Here is a 22,621-nt window from a genome sequence, read left to right as displayed (position 1 = left end):
CAATTTCTGTTCTGTGTATGCAAGTTACGGGAAGCAACAGGAAGCTTTTGAAACAGCACAAAGATCTGCTGCAACAATAATGACCTCAATGTTTCCTTTTTGTGTTTTACACCACATTTTTTCCTCGTGTTTCATAATACTCCTAACACCAACTTGTACAAATATGGTTTCTTACACCATCCCATACCTGCTGCTCATCCTCCATGACGTTGCTGGCAAATTCAAACACAAGCTCATTCTGCTGTACAACTGCTGCCATAATAACGCATTCCCAGGTTTCAGCTCCACATACAAAGAAAAATGTTCTTGAATGTGAAAGAACAGAGAGCTTCACTGAGGTCCAGCTGGGCAGAAAGGCAGGTTCACAAAATGGATCAAGTATCAATGTTTGTGTTTCTTAGATCATCAGTGTTCCTGGGTTCTTCTCTTCTCAAAGCAAAACAAACCAAGGCAAATCCTTTCCTGAGTTGTTCTTCCCGCCTCGATAGCCTTTACCACTGTGGAGGGAAAAATAAAAAAATTATCATTAAAAAACTGTTACTTTAGCGATGTGAATTTGTAGCAGTGGCAATAAAGCTTTCTACGTATTAAAACTGTTCTATCTACATCCAAGCAAGTCAGATACTTTTGTGTCTCCAAAGGTATTACTTTTACTGATTAATGTATGAGAACTTTCATTACCTGAAACAGAACTGTTTCAGGAAATACGACATCAGTTTCAAAGTGTTTCATATTAAAAGCATGAATCTAAGGAAATGTTACAAAAGTTAACAAAGAGAAAATTCATATTTTCATTTGATTCAGATATGAAGTTTTCACATTCATTAGAACCTCTCATCTTCAAAGTTTATTCAAAGCGAACATACAAAACTCAGACAGACCTATTCAGCTGTAGGATATCCCAAGTATATCACATTTCTTCTTCACATACAGTTCAAATTTAACAAAGTTGTTGTTTTGCAAGTAAAAAGTTCTGGATCTTGAATCCCCGTGTTAAAATGATGAAACCAATAAATAAACTCTTTGTACAATCCAGAGAGTGCCCACGTTCCTACATGAAGCAGATCTTCAGCTTCATGTTAAAAATGCACTGTGAACGTACCCTTATCTCTACCATAGGCTCTCAAGCAGCCGGAAGGAAACAGCGCTGACCACGTCACAGCAAATTACAACTGTCAAAAAAACTGCACAGTACAAAGAAAAAAAATCCCCAACTACTGAACATAAACAGCTTTGGTGAAAGGATGCCTGCCCACAGCTCCCAGGCTGTTACTTACTCATCTGTGCCAAAGGTAAACTCAGTTAGGGTGAGCTGACCAAGAGGCTGCTGCACCACCTCTGCGGAAAGAGGCGAGCGCAAGAAGAACTCTTCGTATGCAACTCAGGTGACCCAGACATTAATTTAAAAATCCACCATTTCAAATAATAACGGGAAGAGGTATCTAAAATTAGGAACCTAAGGAGTGTGTTGGTGCCTAGGAATTTTAATCTATATATTTTAAAAGAAGAAAAATGTGCGGTTCCTAGTGTTTTGAGCAAAATTCTTTAGACTGCCTTCGATTAAGAGTTGCTGTGACAAAAGAATAAGGGGCAGAGGTCTAAGATGCACCCATCCAGAGTGAGACCCACAGGAGAATCCACATCAGTGCCTTTGGTGATGATTAGCATGTGCCTTTGTACAGGAGGTTTAACTTTGCCTTGTTTTTGCAGTAGGCTCAAACTCAAAAAAATGAAGATCATCTTCCTCTCCCCACTGCCAAGCAATTTAATTAGGGAGGATCATGTCAGAGACTTGTACTCCCTCACTCTAGGAAATGTAACAGCTGCTTTTCCTATATAGGCTGTGGTATTCCCAAATTCCTAAGTAGTGATGGCAGAGCATTTAGGCATTTAAGTCACTAGATCCTACCCATCTAAGAAATCAGGAAACCCAAAATTATGCAAACAGGAGAACCTCCCCAACTTCCAAAGTGTGCTCTAATTAGCTGTTCAAAGGTTTGTAAGAGCAGCCACAACCTTAACAACAGAATATTTGCTTTAATGAGAGTTGCATGCAGGAACAGAGAAGGAAGTGCTGTAGGAACCATTTCAACCTCAGCGCTTGCACTTTAGTGGTTGACTTGAATAGTTAACGAGGCTTTCTCCATACTTTGGCAGAGTTATGGCACTGAAAGCATTACATGCAACCATATAATCCTGGGTGACTTCCCAAAACTTAATTATTTGGCCTTGCCTTTTGGAAGATGCCATTAGGGAGTAGACACACATTGCCGGCATAGTGGGAGTAAGCACAACTTGGCCCATCCTACACTCCTATCATCCTGTATATCAGCCTGAAAATTAAGTATATAACTATATAATATATAGTTTAATATTGCCTACAGACACTGATTCAAGTGGGTCAATCTGTGCCAACAGGGATACATCAACTTTTTCAGAAGAGAAGACAGTTATGGAAATTTACATTGACTAAACTTTACATAAAGTAATAGAAGTACAACTTCTATTTTGGTTCCTGCTTAGGAATAAATTGTAACTGTCCAACAAGATGAAATAATATTTTAACTCACACCCTCTAATCACTGAAGAGCAACTTCACTGTAAAGGATCACAAAGCAAACAGGGAAATACAAGAACCTCCTCAGTTGTCCAAATTTAAACTTCTGTTTAAACAGAGGTTAAACTAATTGCTCAGAGTCAGAATACTGCAAGGGTTTATAATCACAGCCACTACACTGACTGAAGCCACAAGGATGAACAAAGGCTACAAGTTCTTTAGATCCAGTAACTTTTTACGGTCAATAACAGTTAATACAGCCAATGTAAAATCGGGATAAAGGACATGTTGGAGACACAGGTTACCCAGTAAGGTCTTAAATATAAGAAAAACTGGAGGTCAAGCTACCCTAAAAAATTTAACAGCTTCCCACGTGCACTGGGAGCTGACATTTCCTTCCATTAGTGCCAGGTTATTCATTATTCTGTAAAACATTAATATTTTACAGTAGATACTACAATACCAAAATGTACACTAAATGCATAAGATACAAAAGCTGTGGCAGTAAACTTACTAAAAGCCATAAAGAAATATTTCCTTACTTTTTATTTTAAAAAAGAAACAACAAAACTCTCAATACAAAACTAATTATCCTGATTTAATATCATTTAAGCAACTGCAGCAGCATATTGCATTTAATCCACACAAACAATGCTTAAACCAGTCACACTATGCTAACATGAAAGTAATCATCTGATGCCACTGTAGGAATGGTCAGTCAAAAGCTGCTTTATGAGTTCTGCACTATGGTGATGCAGTGATGTGAGACTGTTCCTCCTCCCCTACACCCCAACCCAAAAACCACCAAGGGCTCTATAAATAAAGACAAGTGATACATTCTTTTTACAAAAGAAACATCTACCACAACATTAGTACCAAATCCAAAGACAAGTGAATGAACAAGCTTTAGCGAGCTTTTACATCTAACTTTATAAAAGTTAGGGACTCAGACTATTACTGTTTGCAGGATATTTTTCATTACTTTTGTTCAGTGTATAGTAATAGCAAATGATCTATTGGGCAACAACAGCACAGCAGAATAATGCAAAAGTGTTTTCCTTTACTCCATATTACTTTCTCTGCCATACAGAAAACAAGAGCAGCTTTTCACAGAACCCAGCAGAATTCTAAACCAGCTATATTTTCCTTCACATCTATTTTTATAAACTGTGCTTTCATTATTCCAACTATCACAGGGTCCTGCTGTCTATAGGCTAACATAAACACAACTATTGTTTTTGTTATGTAATGCCACTTATCCTCTGCCTGATTTTACATACATCTGCAAGTAGAAAATAAGTTATTTGCAAACAGTATAAAAAGTGTAAATTCTATTCACATGCACAGTAAGCTTGACTACATACAAATAATCCTAGGAGAAAGGGAACCCAATATATATTATCATAAAATTTACATCAAATTTTCAGAACTACTACTTAGTTCAGGAGGAAGTAAGGTTTTGCTTTCATTTTTACTAATTGTTGTACAAATATATTATAAAAAGCAGCATTAAAACACAATAATATAAACAAACATCTTTATTTTGGTTAATCCTTGAAACAGAACTCAAATTATTTCAATACCCCTGGAAGCTCCCTCGCCCACCGATTTCAACATCTAGGAACAAGCTCCTAAATCAGTCTGTCAAAAAGCACATTCAGTCAATCTAAGCTTTAGTACATGCTACTCTGGAATCCCAGAAGATGCACTGTAGGATTCTGTCCTAAACATCAGCTAGACATCATAACTTTCCCCCCACCACTCTTTACCATTTATGCCTTCCAGTTAGTCGTAGCCCGCTGAGGACTAACTGAGCCACTTCAACAAAGCTTCTAAGAAATACCTCCAGAACCAATGCTTTTGGTCCCAATGGTGAAGCTGCAATATTGCAACTAGGCTCCATGCTGGAATCCACAAACTCTCCTTCAAATCCTGATAAAATGAGCCACTACCTTATCATTCAAGCACTGTGATGCAGAACACCAAAATAAGACAATGGCACCACACTGCAGCAGGCGTAGCAGGCATCAAAGTAGCAGGCAGAAACCCAAAAATTTGCTAAAGGTCAGCTATGAGCTTAGAAGACTCAAATCTTGTTACTGAGAGCATCCCAGATAGCTGAAAGACGCCTCCAGGAAGCTACTGGATCCAGTCCCATTTAGGGTTACTAAGGATTACTGTAATCATCCTGCACTGCCTTTCTCATGAAATTAATAAGATCATTCATACATTTAAATCAAGAACCAGCTTAGTGCTTTAAGATTCAAGTGCAGATCTGAATTCTGAGTTACTGACGAAACAATTCCACTCATTCAACACAGGGATAAATCACTTGAGATTGGACTTTCCCATTGATTTCCTAAGACAGTCTGTAGCATTAGCACTAGCCTAGAAATGTCAAAGTTGTGACTTAACAGAAATGTAAAGCTGAAAAGCCCCCCCCACCCACCCATCATGGATACAGAGAAAAGAGGGGATTGAGAGGAAAGGGAAGATTACAGAAATCTGAACAGAAGGACCGAGAACCATCTCAGGTGAGGTCAAACACATGGATGGTAACCACACCATTTCACTCAAATTTCAACTCCATTCTATCAGCGGAGGTTAAGGATAGTTCAACCCAGAGTCAGTTCACCTTCTGAAGAGTCAACAAGTACCATCATAGAGTCAGGTTTTCTTAAAAAGGAGGGCAAAGCTGAATAATATTGTAATTCTCTTAATGCAGAAATCCCAGACCAACAATGATCTTTACATACAGTCCACACCAAGCATAAATGTTAACAGTTTAGTATTCTGTGGCATTCTTTAAGGACTAATTTTTACTATCCATTAATATCACAAGTTTGCACAGGACAAGGGACTTGAAACATGTGCTTAGACCCAGGGCATCTGCAATGATGAAATGACAAGAAGAACAAATTAATATATGTCACTTGGCACAAAAAGTTTCTGAAGCCTCAGTCTTTCTACTGCTCACACAAATTAAAAGAGATAGAAAAACAACATGGTTAAGAGGGTAGAACTGAGGAAGGAAAGAAGCAACATAAAGAACAGACTCAAGTCTTCTGAGAGCATCCATGCTGCCTAGGGCAAACTGTGCAAAGGGCAGCTGACATAATAAAAGCCAACAGAGCGACCTTTGCTGAGCTTTCATTAAGGACAAAGAAATCATCAGTATCAATAAATCCCTGTTTTGCAGCCCGTCTGGAAACCACAGGCTCTCAGTGCATATACAGCAAGGAGGACAGAGAGTAAGAGGGCTTATCTGTTAAATATAAACAAGTATAAAACCCCAAAACTGACACAAAAGCCAGTCAATATCAAAGAAATTAAATGAACCCACTTGACACAAAACCAGATGTTTACTCCAAAGAGAAAAAAAACAACAAACACAAGCAACAAGCTCTTTGCCATCACAAAAAAATTTCACATTTTGAGCTCTTTTTTGTAACTATCTCTTTTAGCCTTAATATTTTAATTTAAGGCCAGATTCCTTTCCAGACTACTAACAGTAATGGCTCCACCACTGTGTACGGACTCCCCCACCCCTGAAAACTCTTTTCTTCCAATCTCCCATGCTCCCTCAGATTTTTTTAAGTCCCTTTTATTCAGCACATTTATGTAACACAGTTGTATACAAACCCAGCAACCTGGCAGAGCACTGCTGGGAAAGCTGAAAAAAATTAAAGCATGGTTGAGGCTTTTTTTTTTCTTCTGTATCCTCTCCCACCAGCACGCTCAATGTGTCAAGGCAGCCTCAAATCAGTGTAGGTGTGTAGATGTAAAGCACTCTAAGTAATTGATTTATGCTGCAGCAACAAAAGATCAGCCTACCACCAACAGGCCAGGCCTAAAGAGCGACCTAAAAGATACTGAGGTGAGACAGGCTTTTCTACTGAAGCTCCTGAGCTCCAAAAACAAAAGTACTTGAGCATTTGTAAAGAGCAAACCTCCCTAATTTGATCAGGCAAGGAAACGCCAGGTCGGGTTTTAGTCACCCCTCTACGTTGCTCTAGCAAAGTAGAACCAACTCTACAGGAAAAGTTAGCTGACCTAAAGCAGGGAGCAAGGACACTCCAGAGGGTATAGAGGGTCTGATCCACTTCCCCATTCCCCCAACACGAAAATAACTGAATTTTGCATTTTCATAAATGGACTGCATAGTATAAGAAGAGGTTAAGGAGATGGGACATGACCTATCCCCCACGATGGGACAACTCCACTCCACCACTCCTCTCCAAATCATGTGAGAGATTGGATCTCTTTTCCTCCTTGCCTGCCAGCCCCTAGCTCTCCGTCCGTTCCAATCAAAACTGTTTAGTGGATTCAAACACCATTTTGCAGCTGCCCAACTTTCAGCACATTAGACACCAAAAAGAGAAGAGCAGGGTAAATTTTTAGAAGTGGTTAGCCATCACCTGGCTACTCATAGAGCTTTGAAACTTTTCAGATTGAATTTGGGTTACTGAAGCCTCAGGTCACAGATAAATCTCTTATTTCAACTACAGTTAGATAAAAGCCACATAACGTTGCTTCACTGCACAGCCCCTACTCTACCTGCCTGCAGGACACACAGACCCAGGCACACACAGCAGCTGCAGTTGCATGAACACACCTTACATCCATGTGCACGTGCAGCACACATGCACCAAAGCATGTCTATGAAAGGTGTGCCCTTCTACTGCCTTGACTTTTAACTTCTGGTGCAGCTGTTTTGCCTACCAAAGATTAAAAAACCCCCACATCTCTACACAACAATGGGATACACAAAAGTCCTCCTTCTCTGCTTCCAGTTCATCACCTCCACCCACTGCTGCTCATCAACACCCCAGTGCCGCTGGGAAATAATACAGTTTGATCTTCTCCTCACTCACTGAAAGCCAAACAAGATGAACTGCATCCCCCCCACCCCCAAAATGGACATCTAAAAGGACAGTGTCCCCCAGACAGAGCATGGGGACAGCACACAGTTTGCCAGGCCTGAAAGAATTCCAGAGTCTGTCTACCAGCCAGGGAATGGAGCAGCACCAACACCTCAGTATGAACATCTTGGTCTTGGAAAGCTAATATCTGTGCATAGGCATTGTCAAAAAGGAGAGGGAGTGTCAGCCAGGCCTTCACCACCTGAAAAATGCTGGCCACAAGCACACCACCACACTGAGTTCCCTGGCAATTGACAGCATGACTGCCCATCTTTCTAAGAATTCTCTGTAGGACTATCTAAAGGTCTCTTATCCTAACAAAACCATCAGGTTTTGTTATGGGGAACGTTTCTGAAAGCATGGCCTTTTGCAGTAATGTAATATGGATCCAAGGAGCAGCTGAAAACATAACATTCATAGCAAAGACCTGCTTCTCCTCTTGCTGCTGCAAAATGGTACACAAACACACTAATGTCCAGTAAATGCAGAGGCTGGGAAGTGTGGTTTGCTGGTCCAAAACTCTTGGCAGTCACTAACGTGGTCTGCCCCTTGATTCTGCCTTTTGTAGTAATTCATCACTATTGGTAGAGAAAGGAGAAAATCAGGTGATTATATTTCCCAGGGAGACATTCAATTAAGTCAACAAGGCAACTAGTTTTGAAAGAATGAAAGAAAAGCAATTAAAAATGCATCAGCCTAGATGTACTTGCTCAAACTCCTTGCTACAGACACAACAGAAGTCAAAAGCTTAGGAAAATTGTAAAATGTTTTTAAAACAGCTCAATGTAATCAGACCCACCAGCCCCATTACATAAGGATTTCTTTTTAAACAATGGAAAAGAGCTGTCTTAACACAAGACAAACCTTCAGTAATGCAGATTGCAATCATGTGTATCTAAATGTAGGATTTTGCTGTCATTTATTCCTGTTAACTGCACACTTTTGGATTTACATTTTTTTCCATCAGAAAAAGAGTAATATATTAAACATTACAAAACCAGAATAAATTGACTAGAAGTTGGATATGACACTGCAAGTGTCCACCTAGTCTAGCTCACCAAGTGGTAAGTGATACTAATTATGGAGAGAAAGGAAAACAAAAGGTCTCTCATTACTTCCTCTCCTATAACAATTAGTATATGCTATTTTATCCAATAGTAAATTTGCAGGGAGCAGACTGGTTTTATGTCTTGTAATAAGATAACCAAATTACCAGCATTAATAAGTAACATTAGTATCAAATATATCTTCCTATTTTTCACACTGCACAAAACCTCAAAATGCTGTTTTAAAAAAAGATACCAAGAAAACAGTAAATTGATGAAATCCAAAATTGGGTCCCAAAATTTTTGCAAACCAAATGAATTATTCCAGTGACACAAAATAAATGTTTTAAAAAGCACCTTTAAATGGTTTCTTGCATTTAATAGCACCTTTTATGGAGCATTAAGACCACAAGCCTACAAGCATCTATAACAACAGAGCTGCATATAAGTCAAATTTCAGTGATTTCTAAGGGAAAGTTCCCTTGCATCTTTCAGAAAGAGCTGAAGGGCTGAGCTCCAACACAGCTAAAACAGGATATGAGGAAACCTGTAAAAGAGGGGTGGAGGGGGGAAGAACTCTTTGACCCTGCAAGATCTTGCTCTTTTGATTAACACATACACACAGGAAAATGAAGTAGTGGCAGTGGGAGGAAGAAAGATCAGAGAAACTAAATATAATTGCTTTGGAAGGGTGCCAAACTTCACAAATTACCAGTTGCTAGTCTGTACCCAATACTGACAAAAAACTGTCAATCGTTCCCTAAAAAACATTTTGCCTATAAATTAGTACCACAGTCATTATTTTTAAATCACCTGCAGGTAAAAGTCAAGTTTACCAAAGAAAAACTGATGGCCAAAAACAATAACTTTTTTTTTAGCTTCACTATAAATGAGCAATATATATATATATATTTATATATATATATATATATATGAAAAAAGAAAACAAAAAAAAGAGGCCAGCAGAGATCAAGTTCAAGTTAAAAGTTTCTTACTCCAGGCAACCTCTTCCAGCCAAGCATCAGTAAATCTAGATCAGGGAGTTAAATTCCCACAGGACTTATTCAGTGTTCTGCAAAAGTTGCTACAGGACCCAGCTCAGTAAAAACCCCATTACAACTTCTGCAAAACAGATTTTTAGCATTCTGTGGATTTCGTTTTGCAAATAATTTTTTTAAAAACTCTTCTAACTGGACTGTCAAGTACCACAAACAAAATACTTTAATAAGTTCAAAATTACTCTCTGGCATAGCCATAGAAGTACTGTGTGATTTGCATTTCTATGTTTGAGTACTTGAGCAGTTTCAGAAATCTGAATTTAATGGACGTGCACCAGCTAGAAAGGGGCACACACTAATCCACACAGAACCCGCTGAGGCCTCCCCTTTCCCAAACTCACAGACAGACCTGGACTTCAAGCCTCAGTTTGGTACTTTGTTCTTGTCACTGATATTTATGTTCAAGGCCGCATTCGGAAAGCGCCAGTTTGAGAAATATAAGGGGTCTTACCTTTGCAGTGTCTTTAAAAAAGCTGTAAGGATACAGAGCAGATTAGGCCATGTTTGCCTCTCATTTGCTGTCAGCTGTCAGCAAAATGAACAGTCAAAAGCCTCTGGAGCAGGCTGGTATTAGTCAGCTAGACTTGAATTTCCAGTTCTTTTACATTGCTGTCTATTTTCCTCCATTAGGTTAGCCTGTCCTACCCTGGTATCAGATTACAGGGAGCCAACATTTATAGCACCTTGCAAAACAGTCGAATATATCACATACCTAAGTCTGCCTATACCTGCTGCCCTCAATGCTTAACCCTTTCTACCAACAGGAGAAACATTTATTCTGAGTTAGACTGTATCACCTACAAAACATTTGCAGCAGAGGAGTCCTTTTTCCTTCTTACCTCACAGTTTACACGATGGAGTGAGATTTCATTTGTGGAACTGTGGAACACAGACAGGCTCCACCAAGAACAGAGGCTCCAAGATGCCCCCAAGAACAAACCTGCACCTGCAGACCCCACCTCCAACAAGAGCCCTGGCCTGGAAGCACTTGTGGTTTATCTCAGCAGGTCTGAGAAGCCCCAATCCCCATTCCAGGTTCAAGATCATGTAATTACACTGATTCCCTGCCTCCCCTCAGACCCTGCTGCTGGAGCAGGGGCAGGCAGGTGTGCTCTCAGCACATAATTGGAATGGCACAAGGAGAAGGTGTTTCCAGCCCATGGCTCTCCCAGCAACACTGGCTTCCTTCTGCCCAGCCAGGACATGGTGCTGCCCCGGGCATGGCTGTTCCACCATCTCCCTGATGGCTTTTAGCCCAACTCCCCTTTCTGGAAGTTGTCCTGCTAACCCTATTCTCACAGAATACAATTTACAAATTACAATTTCCTGCAATGCTGAAACAAAAGGAGCAGCGATTTCCCTCTTTACACAAGGTGCATGGCCATCCCATGGCCAGCAGCTGCAGTGGTAGTGCTTCAGAGGGACTACACAAAGTATTTTGTGTTCTTGTATCACAGGTATCTTAGCTTTCCTACACACTCATTGTGCATCTTGGACTTAAACAGAGTTTTAACAAATGAATATGTATATTCTTACAACTCATCCAGAGTTGTTCAGGCATCCTCCTTCTTGGGACCAGTGGTGCATTTTGTTAAAGCTGAGAATACAGGGTGATAGACCATTACACTCTTACAAGCAAGCTAGCTCAAGAGAGCAGAGATGAAACACACAAGAAGAACTTTAATCACATACTGCTTTAACTTAAATCTTTACTTAAGTAACTTTTACTCCTTTAGATAAAAATCACAGACACAGTCAAGGCAAAGCAAAAAAAAAATAATGGCTAAGAGGGCTTGTAATGAGAAACAGTACAGCCCATACCACAAAGCACTGCAACGAATACTTATCTGTAAGCTGCTCTAACTCAGCACTAGACAAGCATTTTGGTCTTCGAGAGATTCTACTCATTTACAAGAACACTTTTATTTATATTTAAGCTAGCACTGTGGTTAACAATGACATGCGAGTAAAATATAGATACACATTTCAGTCTCATTTGTAAAGCTCATCTGTTAAAACATGTTTTTGCAAACCATGCCTGAAGCTTTTTAATCTATTTGCCACAAAGATCCTCATTCACCTTTACCCATAAATATAAGAAATTAAGTACTCAGTCACACATTTCCAATGGTTATACCACAGGAATTAATGGGTGAGAACTTTTGCACCAGGCAAGAAGTCACCTGTTTTCTACAATCTGTGACCAGTCAGAGCACATATACAGTGCCCCAACATACACCTTCTCTAAACATCCCCAAAGGTCCATTTTGTCACCCATTCGGTCACAACAATTGAGATTACTTATTTTCAGAAGTTTTTTCTAAAATAGTTTGATGAGTAAACTAAGGCAAGTAGTCTGAATTTTTCGGTTTTAAGGGTTTGGAGAGTCCAATACTATTCCTAACACAGGCAGGGATTCACTCATGATGTTGGGATGGAAGAGACAAATCTCCATCAGCATATCTCTTGGAAAAATTAATGCACATCTCCTACTGTCAAAATCACAAAGCTGATACTTGCACTGAGCTTTTGTATAGATTCAAAAAACCCCAAAAAGCAACAAAAAATGCCCAACCCAAGAAAAGGCGACAACACCTCCTATCATTTCACAAGCAGAATTACTTAGTTCAAAAGTCTGTAGAAATGGCAATGAAAGGTAATTTAAGAAGAGGTGCAAAGTACCAAACCATAGCTACAATCAGGCAGACTGATAAGGAACAGCTGCACACAGGGAAGTCAGAGCCCTCAGTCAGACTTCTGAACTCCCTCCCACTAACCACCAAGTCTCGTAGTCTTTTTCACTGTTTGTCCTTTCTAATATAATTGTCGGGAGTTTTTTAGCACAAGAACATTCAACCTAATTTTTGGCTTAAACAGATTTTTTACGGTAGCTCAGACAGCATTTATGTAGGCCAGGGTAGACTTGGTCTCTTAACCAAGACCAAAACAAACCACCTCTTTAAGAGAGTCTCCAGAGACAAGAGATTTGTTACACCTTTCTGAGGTAAAATCTTCTGATTTCCAGTGTATCATAATTTACAGATCACTGTGGCTGCAACTCACATGTCATCTTAAGCCAAACAAAAAATATTTGAAATTTATTGAAAATTATAGATTGAGGGACATAAGCTTTTCAATTCACAGGTAGAAGGGTAAAGGCTAGTTTTGGCTGTAACTCTGTATTTTCCCTCAGCATGAGTCACAGCTCTGAGCTGGGACGTGCTTTCTGCATGGGAAATTTGTACCAGTGTCACAGCTCACCAAAGAGAAAGACAAAAAGGAACAAAATACTCCAGATATGCCCAAGTAAAAAACAATAGGTAAGATATGCACCATGCAGGAAAGGGAGCAAAGTCACCTGCTGACCAGTTTGCGCTGAACTCAAGGAATACTTTCAAAATATTAGCTTAAAACTGCACTTGAGATTGGATACAACTTTAACAAAGTACCGACACAAACACAGCACTGAGACATGGAGGGAGGGACATGGTCTTGGTTAGAAAATGTGAGTATTACATAGCCAGAGGGACTTCATAAAACAAAACAAAGGAAAAAAAAACCAAACCAACAAAACCCAGACCTTAGGCTCTTGCTGTAACTTGTTTGGTACACAAACCACCTTGTTACTAGACAGCCAACTACTTATGGGTGTGGAGCACATAGCACAAAGAGTTCTATGTGCAGGTTATACCAATAATCTCAGTGTAGACACACTGAGTATCTCTCCACTGTATGTGGAAAAAAGCAACACAATTCACTTGTCTCTAAACTTTGCAGAGATGACTCCTTCATCCCTGCAGAGAAGCTGCAGGTTTGAGCTTTTTATCTCCAGACTTGGTCATCATCTCTCCCTCTTTCTCCCTACAAGCATCTTCAGCATTACTCACTTGTTGTGCTTTAAGAATAACATTTTGAGAGGCAAATGCTTCTACACTGTTCTTATTTCACTCTCACACATGTTTGTCTCATTTCAGCCAGCTTTTCAAAAGGTAATCATTACCTTTCAGGTTCCAAGTCAGAAATTCACTGAACTGTGCTGTTTTCACAGAATCACACAACGTGGGCTCCCAGACAAGCAGAGCAGAGGGGCAGAATCACACCCCTCACCCTGCTGGCCACACTGCTTTTGATGCAGCCCAGGATGCAACTGGCTTTTGGGGCTGCAAGCTCACGTTGTTGGGTCACATTCAGCTTTTCATCCACCAGTCCCTGGACTTGGAGTATGATGGTGTCTTTGCTCCTTAATCCTGCACAGTAAGGGTCCAGAACCAAATGCCTTTTTAAAAACAATGCCCTTCACCTATTTGTTCAATACTGCCCTTCCCCAAAACCTGCTGCTGGGTAAAATCAATGAGGTACTAAAGGCTGACTGAATTGGAGAAGCTGCATAAACAGTATGAAGAGTACAGAGGTTTCTGCTGTACTGAACATCTATCCAGGACATAAAATGTTACAGACTCAATTAATTTAAATGTCTGCAGAAAAAAAAAATCTTAGTTAAAGAACCAAGCAGAGAATATCTAAAATCATGCCTTTAAAACCTCCTCAAGGTGAGAGACAGCTTACACAGTTGTAGTGGAGAACATTCACTCAAGACATAATTAAAAGTTAGCTTTTTGGGCCTTTAAGCTCCCAATTTTAATGCACTCTGAAATGCAATATATTCATTCCAGGTTATTCTAAAAATGCATATTCTTCATGATGTTTAGCATAATTACAATAATAAATGCATTAACTTGCAGCTGTGCAGAACAAGACAGAAACTAATATTCCCATGCCATTTGTACATTTTTCTTTTTACAGATCAGTGTAGCCTAAATTCATGTTCTAAAGTATTTGCATGGGGTGGGATTAAGAAGGGAGACTATTAGTCTGGGGAATTTCAAACTATTGAACTTGGCTATTAAGAGAATATAAATTATCTTCTGATCTGTTTTTAGACTAACAATTCCCACCATGGGGTTTCAAACAGTGACAAAGCACAACTTAAAGACCAACAAGATTAAAATAAAAAAGCAAAAAGATTTTTCTTTAGAGTGTTATGGAAAAGGAACAGGGTTTGCAAAGGTCCCTCCAGGGAAGGCAGTGTCTGGACAGGCCAGTATTTCTCATTTCGTAATGTCTGAGGAAGTGTACACTGAAGCCTAAGTCACTCTTACATGAGCACACACCTGCTCCTGGGAGACACAGAAATTCACTGCTAATGAAATGAACTTGACACAGAATTTATGAGTGTTGCACAGAATCAGTGTACTCTGGAAACTTTCAGAGCTCCCACCAACCAGGTGTAGAGAAATTCTACAAGCCCCACTTCTTCCTCATTTCACCATTTAAGTTCCCATGTCTTTTGCAGAACTAAATAAGGCATCAGAGGTGGCTGCTGTGCATGTGCCTGTGCCATCCAGCTGCAGCCCCCACCACGGGGCTCTGTGAGCCAGCCTGATTCCCCAGCTGTGGGAGAAGAAAGGCAGCAGGCAGATTGGGGGGGAACCAAATCACCTGAGGAAAATACAAAATTGTCCCATCACCTCATGCTGAGTTGTGAGCCCAGCTTGGTGTCATTCTGGAAAAGGAAGCAGCACAATCTCACCACAGCCAGTGGCTCACAAACCTGGAGACCTCTTTCTCCCTCCCTTCAGCTCTGCAGAGTGAGTAATACAGATACTTCAGCATGCACTTGGCCCCCTCTCTCTGACCTCATTGTCTGAATGGGGCAACTGCACAAGTCCACTCACACTTCCCAAAAGAGAAACCCTAACAGTGTCATACACAGAAGGGGAATTCAGGAGACATATTTCTCCTGCAGCAGCTCTTCCCCACTTTAACCCACAAGGAAATGATTGTTCCTACCTTTCCTTCATTCTAAGAACCTCTAACACTTCCAGAAGAAAGGACTAAGATTGCTCTAAGTTTTCCATATAATGAATGGGAGCAAATGTAGATTCCATCTCCTGTAAATGAAAGGTCCTTCCTTAGGTCACATCTGACTTCTCTAAACTATCAGGACTTGATGCAGGCCCCAGTGCAGAGAACCAGAAAATGGTTTGGATTGGAAAGGACCTTTGAAGATCATTGAAGTCCAACCCCAATGCCAGAAGCAGGGACATCTGCCAGTAGATCACATTGCTCCATCCAACATAAGCTTCCAGGGACAGGGCATCCACAACTCCTCTGAGCATCCTGTACCAGTGCCTCTCCACCCTCATTGACAAAAATATCTTCCTTATGTCTAATCTAAATCTATGCCCTTTCAGTCAAAAAACATTGTCCCTTTTCCTGGCACTACAGGACTTGGTAAAACATCTCTGTCCTTCTGAAAAGTCCCATCTATACACTGAAAGGCTGCAACAAGATCTCCCTGGAGTCTTCTCTTTTATGCACTGAACAACTCTCAGACTTTCTTTGCAGGATAGCTGTTCCAGCCCTCTGACAATTTTCATTTAGGTCTCTGGGAAAACAAACATTCCAGCTTTTCTTGCAGCACCACAGCCTCATCACGCAAGAAGCTCCTCAGAAGACATCATCCTTGTTATGAAAACCCACAAATTATCATAGGAACCAGAGGCAGAATGTTTTTTATGTATCACTTCTAACCTACTCTTTCCTCTCCCAGTACAACATTCAACCCATACAGAGTCAGGAGGGGAAAAAAAAGGAAAAAAGAAGAAAAAAAAAACCATAAAAAATAACAATCCACTATACACCACAAAACAAACAAAACCCAAACAAAAAAGGCAAAAACAAAACACACCCATGAAACAAACAAAAAACTATACAAAACACCCCACAATAAAGAACTACAAAAAACACAACCAAACAAAAAAAGCCCCCCAAAAAAAAGCAAAAGAAGAAAACACAAGGGAAAGTTGCATGGTAGATGGAAGACTAAGTAGTACAATAAACAAGGTAATGCAGAGACAGGCTGCTTTACATAGTTTCTAACCCATCCTTTAATTTATCCTCCACCCTCCTTTCTTTTTTTCATTTCTGTTGTCTAACATTTCATCTGCTTCTGTGAAGTCTCAGTGGTTTACTGTGACCATAGGTAGAATGAAATAATATCAGAATTGTGTGGGAGTGGGTAAAACCCCCAAATCTATGCCTTTTTTCAAGATGCCATACACTTCAAGCAGTGGAGGTTTTGTGGAAGTTTTACTATGTGTTCCCCTCGGAGGTTGTGCCCTGTTTGTACCTCTCCTTTCTCAAACATGACAGTACTGAGAACAGTGCTCAAAACCTGAAAGAGAAAGGCCAGCAGAATCATCCTGTCGCTGTGAAAGGTTTCCAGTGCAGTTCTATTAGAAATGCGAGAGCTGGTGCCTTTCACAGCAGCAAAATGCCGAGTTTTGCCCAGTGGTGCTGGCTCCTGGCCCTGCAGACACCCAGGGGACCAGGAGCTCAGAGTGGTGCCTGCCTCTGAGTGCAGCTCCTCTGTGTATGCAGAACCTCTCATGTGGGCTGCCATGCAGAGCGCCCCATAGCCCAGTGCAAGGCAGGAGAACAAACCCTAAACCAACAGCAACAGAAAATCCCCAAACCCCTTATCCACCCAATCTTACTACCCCTACAACCTTTCTACTCTTCCCCACCGCGAGGAATGTGACCCTCAGGCTGAGACCCTATATTTTAAAGAGCATATAGTACGGAATCATTTTATCACATGGCAAAGGCATCCCTACTCAATGCTGGCTAGTCAACAAACATACAGTTTAAGAGAAAAAAAACAATATTCTGGGAGAAGCAATGCTGTCAGATGAGGAAGAAAAGATCACCAAACGAAGCAAAAAGGCTGAAATGTATGCGCAGTTTCAGTTCTAAAATAATTTTGATGTGCAGACTACTCGGTTCTCTAAAATCTAGTGCTGGGATAGATACTACTGGAGTTCTAGTTTCAGGAAATTAATTATGTTGCAACAACATCTATATCTTCAGAAATCATGCAACGTACATTAAAAAAATTGAATTGTTTATAATAGAAGGTTTTATGTGCTTTTTCTGTGCACTTCCAAAAAGCTGTTTAACTGTAAGCCAGAGCTGCCTCAAAACTACAAGTGTATTAAGATGAAAAAATTAATAATTAAAAAGGGAAAAAACCACTCAGAAGATCACAGATTTTACAATAAAAACTGGTCAGGTAATGTGGTAATTAACTACCCAGAAAGACATTAATGAAATTGCACAACTTGAGGCCCAACCTGCCCATTTCTCAGATGCATTTAAAAACTCCCACGCTGGGAGCTGTGGAAAACGAAATGCTGGACCTCAGCTCTCGCTGTGCCAGGATGACTCCCATGGTTCTTCACGCTTGAGGAGTTCAAGTCCTGCTCTCTGTTGAACTACACAGACCCTGATCCTTACTCTCAGGTGCCTGAAGAAGGGGCTGTGAGGGACAGCAAGGCCCCGGGCGCACGGGCGCAGAGCGTGGCACTGAGGAGACAGTTGGTTGCACAATGGCTGCCTGGGGAGGCGGCGCTGCCATCTCTGGCGCATCTGCTCCCCTGCTCGTGGTTTAACGACAGGAAGCACAGCCCAAGATACCGGGCCCAGCCGCCAGCGCTTCCTGCCAGGGCTGTCCCCTGCGCGGGCCGCGGCCGCCCGCCACGAGCAGACACTCCGAGACACCCTCTGAAGAAACAGAAGAGAGAAGAACGAAGTCAATCAGGCCCCACGTGCAGAAAGCCGGCCAGATGGATGGAGAAAGAAGCAAACAGGTGAAGCGTACTGAAAGGTGTTCCCAGAAGGCCACCGAAGCAGTGCACAAAACACTGATGCCATGTTCTCATCTAGCAGGGCCCAGGACAACAAGCAGGCCAACTGTGGAGGTTTTCAAGTCTGGTCTTCCTCAACCAGGCTTGTATACCACCAAGAAACCAAGTTACTTTACTTAGAAGATGAAATCTTGTAAGATTCTTTCTGAAATCTTCAGATGTCACCTACAACCAATGGGAAAAGACCCATTGCCAAATACAGTACCAGCCTTTTCTACGAGCACCCTGTCCTAGAAATGGGGACAGGTTAAAGATCTACAGGGCTTTTCCAACACTAATACCTAGAGAACAACACCTGTTAGTCTCCTGCAAAATTGAAACCCTGAAGAAGCATTTGGTACTCACGTGGTAAGCACAAAAACCAACTGCTAGACAAAGCACAACTTCAGTGAAAAGCAGAAACTCCAGCACAGCTTTAACTTCTATAGTATACCTATGTGAAGCAATATGCTATACTCAGCCCCTCTACAAGTTGTCTTCTGTTCAGTCTTAGATTTCCCTATAATATCATCTGTCAGGAAACATAATTTCCTTAGTCGGCCTAAAAACCGTATTTTCAGGCAGGATGAGAAATTATTAAGACAGCCTCATACCTGTTCTCATCAATGACCAACTGGTGGTATAAAATGGAGGAAAATCAATTTTGTGCTGTTATCAGCAGGGTTGCCAATTAAAGCAATAGAAGACATGTCAGTCATGTAAGTTGGGAAATATATCGACCACTAGATATTTAATTGATTTTACACTATCATGTATTGCTGTAGTCTAGGAGAATTTTCTGCATAAACCTAAAAGCAGTACACATCTTCACTAGATTTCAAGGAGTATCTGACACATTTTACCCTTCACAGAACCAAGGTGCTCCATCCTAACATGGTCTCTGTCCCCATCCCTACATGGTTCAGAATAAAAATGCCTTTTTATTCTCTTAGTAGAACAGCCACTTCAAAGTCAGAGGTTTGCAATTCCCTGAAAAAAGCAGGGTCCAAATTCTCTTCATTTCTAACTAGAAACATATTCCCCATCAGGTTCCTCTGATACAGCATATTTTGTCCCTGGCATTCATGTGATCCCACATGAGTTCTGTGACCACTTGGGTTATTCCACAGAACCACATGTGTCCCCTACCTAAAAAGACAAGACTACATCACTCCATGTCACTGAATGCTTCACCACTTCATGTGTTGGAAATCAGAATGAAAGCCCTAAACCAGGACCCATCAGACACTAAGAGAACGTTTGCTTCAGCACATTTCTGACATCCATTTAAGACACATGTCCCACCCTTAACAAGTACTCAAGCAATCCCAAGCAGCCAACAAATTTAAAAAAAAAGAAAGATACAAAAAGTAATGGTTGCTCAAAAGCCTTTCTGAACAAAAAAGCCTTGCAGCATGAACTGAATCTTACTAAATTTTGCTGGATTGGCAAAAGGAGAACTGAAAAAAAAAAGTATTTTCCATCTCAGATTCCAACAATACTATGTAGCCAACAGCATTCTGCAGATTTGCTTCTTAGTTCGTAAGTCACGTTGGTCATATCTTGCAACATGTACTGGCAGGATTCAATGTTTTCCTAAGAAAACTGGGGTGGCAGATGCTGACACTGGTCCAGAAATGGTTTGCTCTCAAGCTAGATATTCTTTTTAACCCTGAAAGTTCATCTGTGTCCAACACAGAACAGCAGATTTTATCACAGCAAACATTTCAAAATTCTCATACATATTTATTTTCATGGTGTATTACTATGATACTAACTCCAAGCACAACAAACACTAAAAGTAATATTTACATGCAAATTCAAATCTATTATGTGAATTATAGATTATTAACTTAGAAATTTAATGTAAGAAGGATGGGGTTAATATAAGAGGGGGAGGGGAATGTTCATTTATAAATTATTTTGAGACACCTTAAAATCACGTAATTTTCCAAGCTCTGAATAGTTGAAGCAAAAATGAAAAGGTAAATGTTGTGGTATTTACATTTTTAAAGGCAAAACAAAAATCAGGATGACTTAATTTCTAAAAGATTTAAAATGTACTCCTCGAGACTGCTGCTGCATGGCATCGGGAAGGTACCCACACGCTCCTGCGTTTGTTCATCTGACTCAGTTACAGCTAACAGGAGGAGTGGTCTCCACAGTGGCTTTTCCAGCAGAACAGCTGTGAGTCAACTTGCCTCATGTCTCTGCACCTAACAGCCCAACTGCCTGGCTCTGGTGTGTTTTTTGGGAAGGTAGGAGGGACCACACCTCACCAAAGCACTGTGAGAAGAGAGGAGCTAAAGCGAAACTGAGCTGGCTGACAACTGCTGATCAGGCTCCCCAGACAGAAAGAAAGAAACTGCCTCCATGGATTTGTACTGGTTTTAACCAGCTTCAGCAGAGGGGAACATGATTTTTATTTCTACCATATCCCTTTAATAAACACCCCAAAGAAGACATTTTCCAGATAACTGAGGAATTTTTTACAGTGTTGACTTACCAAGCAGAGCACAATAACCAGCTATTCTGTTTGCACTACAAGGCAGTACAGTGCAATGAGTTAATAATTTATCATGGCACTGCTCTTGGCAACTGACCATAATCAACTTCTAAAATTCTTCCTCATTCTTACATTTTTAGTCTCAGCAAGAATATGGCGCCCTTAGAACCTCAGCCCTACCAGAACACTTCTTAGCGGAGGTAAGAGGTTTAATCTTCTCGAACACCTGCTTTTCTTCTGCATTGTTTCAGGCTCAGAGCAAAGGTCATCACTTCATTTCAATAACCTGATTTAGCAGACAGGAATAACTAAAATATTTTTAAACAAAGCAAGAAGTTAACACTCTTTCAAAACTGCAGCAATGCAGTTCTCATCCCTGCGTTTCCTTCCCCTTCTTCTCACAGAAGTAAAAAGAACAAAAAAGCTTTTATTTGCACATGATCCCAAATTAACAAGCACATACCTTTTCCTCCCATTTTATATTATCAAGGCTTATTCCTTTACATAACTTTGGGCAATATTTAATTTATTAGTTAACACATTCTTCTTCTCAATCAGAAGCATCTGGCTGTGGTGTTCAGATAATTCATTGGAAAACAAGTTTTGATGTGACATGTAGAAGAGAGTTAAGTTAATTATCCTAAGTATTGCTTTGCTGAAGCATTGGCCATGAAATGTGGTCCATTTCCAAGGACAACCGTGCTACTTCGTCCTTCCCCTTGTTGCTCAATCCCAGCTCTTACAAACTCCACAGCTCCACCACTCGGAAATCAATCCCTAACCTGGTTCAATCAACCAGGCCAGCAACTTCTGTGGCATTGACATCTGACTTGCCAACTTGGCTCATCTTGGCTGAACCAGATAAGGAAAAGGTTGCTCTCGCAAGCAGCTTGGTCTGCAGATAGGAGGGGAAGGCAATAAAGCATCAGAAAATAATCTATGCTGTCAGCTAGAAAAAATGAGGATGGCAGTCCTCAAGCAGCTGGATGAGGGATGACCATGCCCACCTCTGACTGTTTTGCTAAAGGCACATTTTAAATTAAATTAGACTGGTGCTCACAAAAATGTCGGTCTAGAGTTTAAACTGCAACTTTACCTCAACTAATACAGCTTTACTGTTGAGTCTTACCTAAGGGCAAGCTAAGGGCCTGGGCAGATGCTAAATGAGCTGTTTAAGGATTTACAACCCATCACCTCCAGGAGAGTTCACTATCCGAGTAAAACTTGCTTAGCCCAAACCTCCTTCCTGTGCTCCAGGGCACATCCATGCAAACCGCTGCTGCATGGCTTTAATGGGATGTGCCACCGAGCCAGCAGGGAAGTTACACACGCTGCCTTCACTTATGAGTGAAAAAGCAGCTGGTGTGAGGCTGAAGAACCTCCAGTGTGCACCTAAGCTCTGTAAGCACCCGGTATGTGAAAACACCAGGGCCAGCATCAAGGCATTAGCATTATTGTCCCATCTAGTTAATAAATACCAGGCTTGCTCACGACAGACAGTGTAACAGGTTCTCTGAAGGCAGTCTCTGTCAAAAAGAAACTACTTTCTCCTCACAGCAGAGGTTTCACCCCACCTAGAGATCCTCACTTAAGGAAGCAAAAATGAACCAACCAAACTTCACACTGATTTTTTTTTCTATTTCCTTTTTTTACTGACATGTTGCATCTGTACAGCATGCATGCATCAGTAGTCCTGGGTTTCCTCTCTCAAGGCAATGGGATTTTACCCAGCTAGCTCTCTGCAAGTAATAAGTGCTACCAACTCTCCCCTCAAAAGCACAGATT

General features: G+C 40.8%; 1 protein-coding gene across 5 annotated transcripts in view; it reads right to left on the bottom strand.

Annotated features, from left to right (window-relative positions):
- The window catches only part of ELF1 (E74 like ETS transcription factor 1), an 87,173-nt gene that overhangs the window by 37,348 nt on the left and 27,204 nt on the right, over positions 1-22,621 (bottom strand). For all 5 annotated transcript variants that reach the window (XM_054271790.1, XM_054271792.1, XM_054271793.1 and 2 more), the window contains exon 2: positions 188-497. In XM_054271790.1, coding sequence (XP_054127765.1) covers positions 188-259 — 72 coding nt within the window. In that variant the 5' untranslated portion in view covers positions 260-497. The remainder of the gene's footprint in view (positions 1-187; positions 498-22,621) is intronic.

Source organism: Melozone crissalis, unplaced genomic scaffold (genome assembly GCF_028551555.1).
Source record: "Melozone crissalis strain CALT ecotype California unplaced genomic scaffold, PUWL_Pcris_2 ptg000013l_1, whole genome shotgun sequence".
Taxonomy (NCBI): Eukaryota; Metazoa; Chordata; class Aves; order Passeriformes; family Passerellidae; genus Melozone; species Melozone crissalis.
The sequence above is the reverse complement of the archived record's forward strand: the minus strand, read 5'-3'. Positions and strand labels throughout refer to the sequence as shown.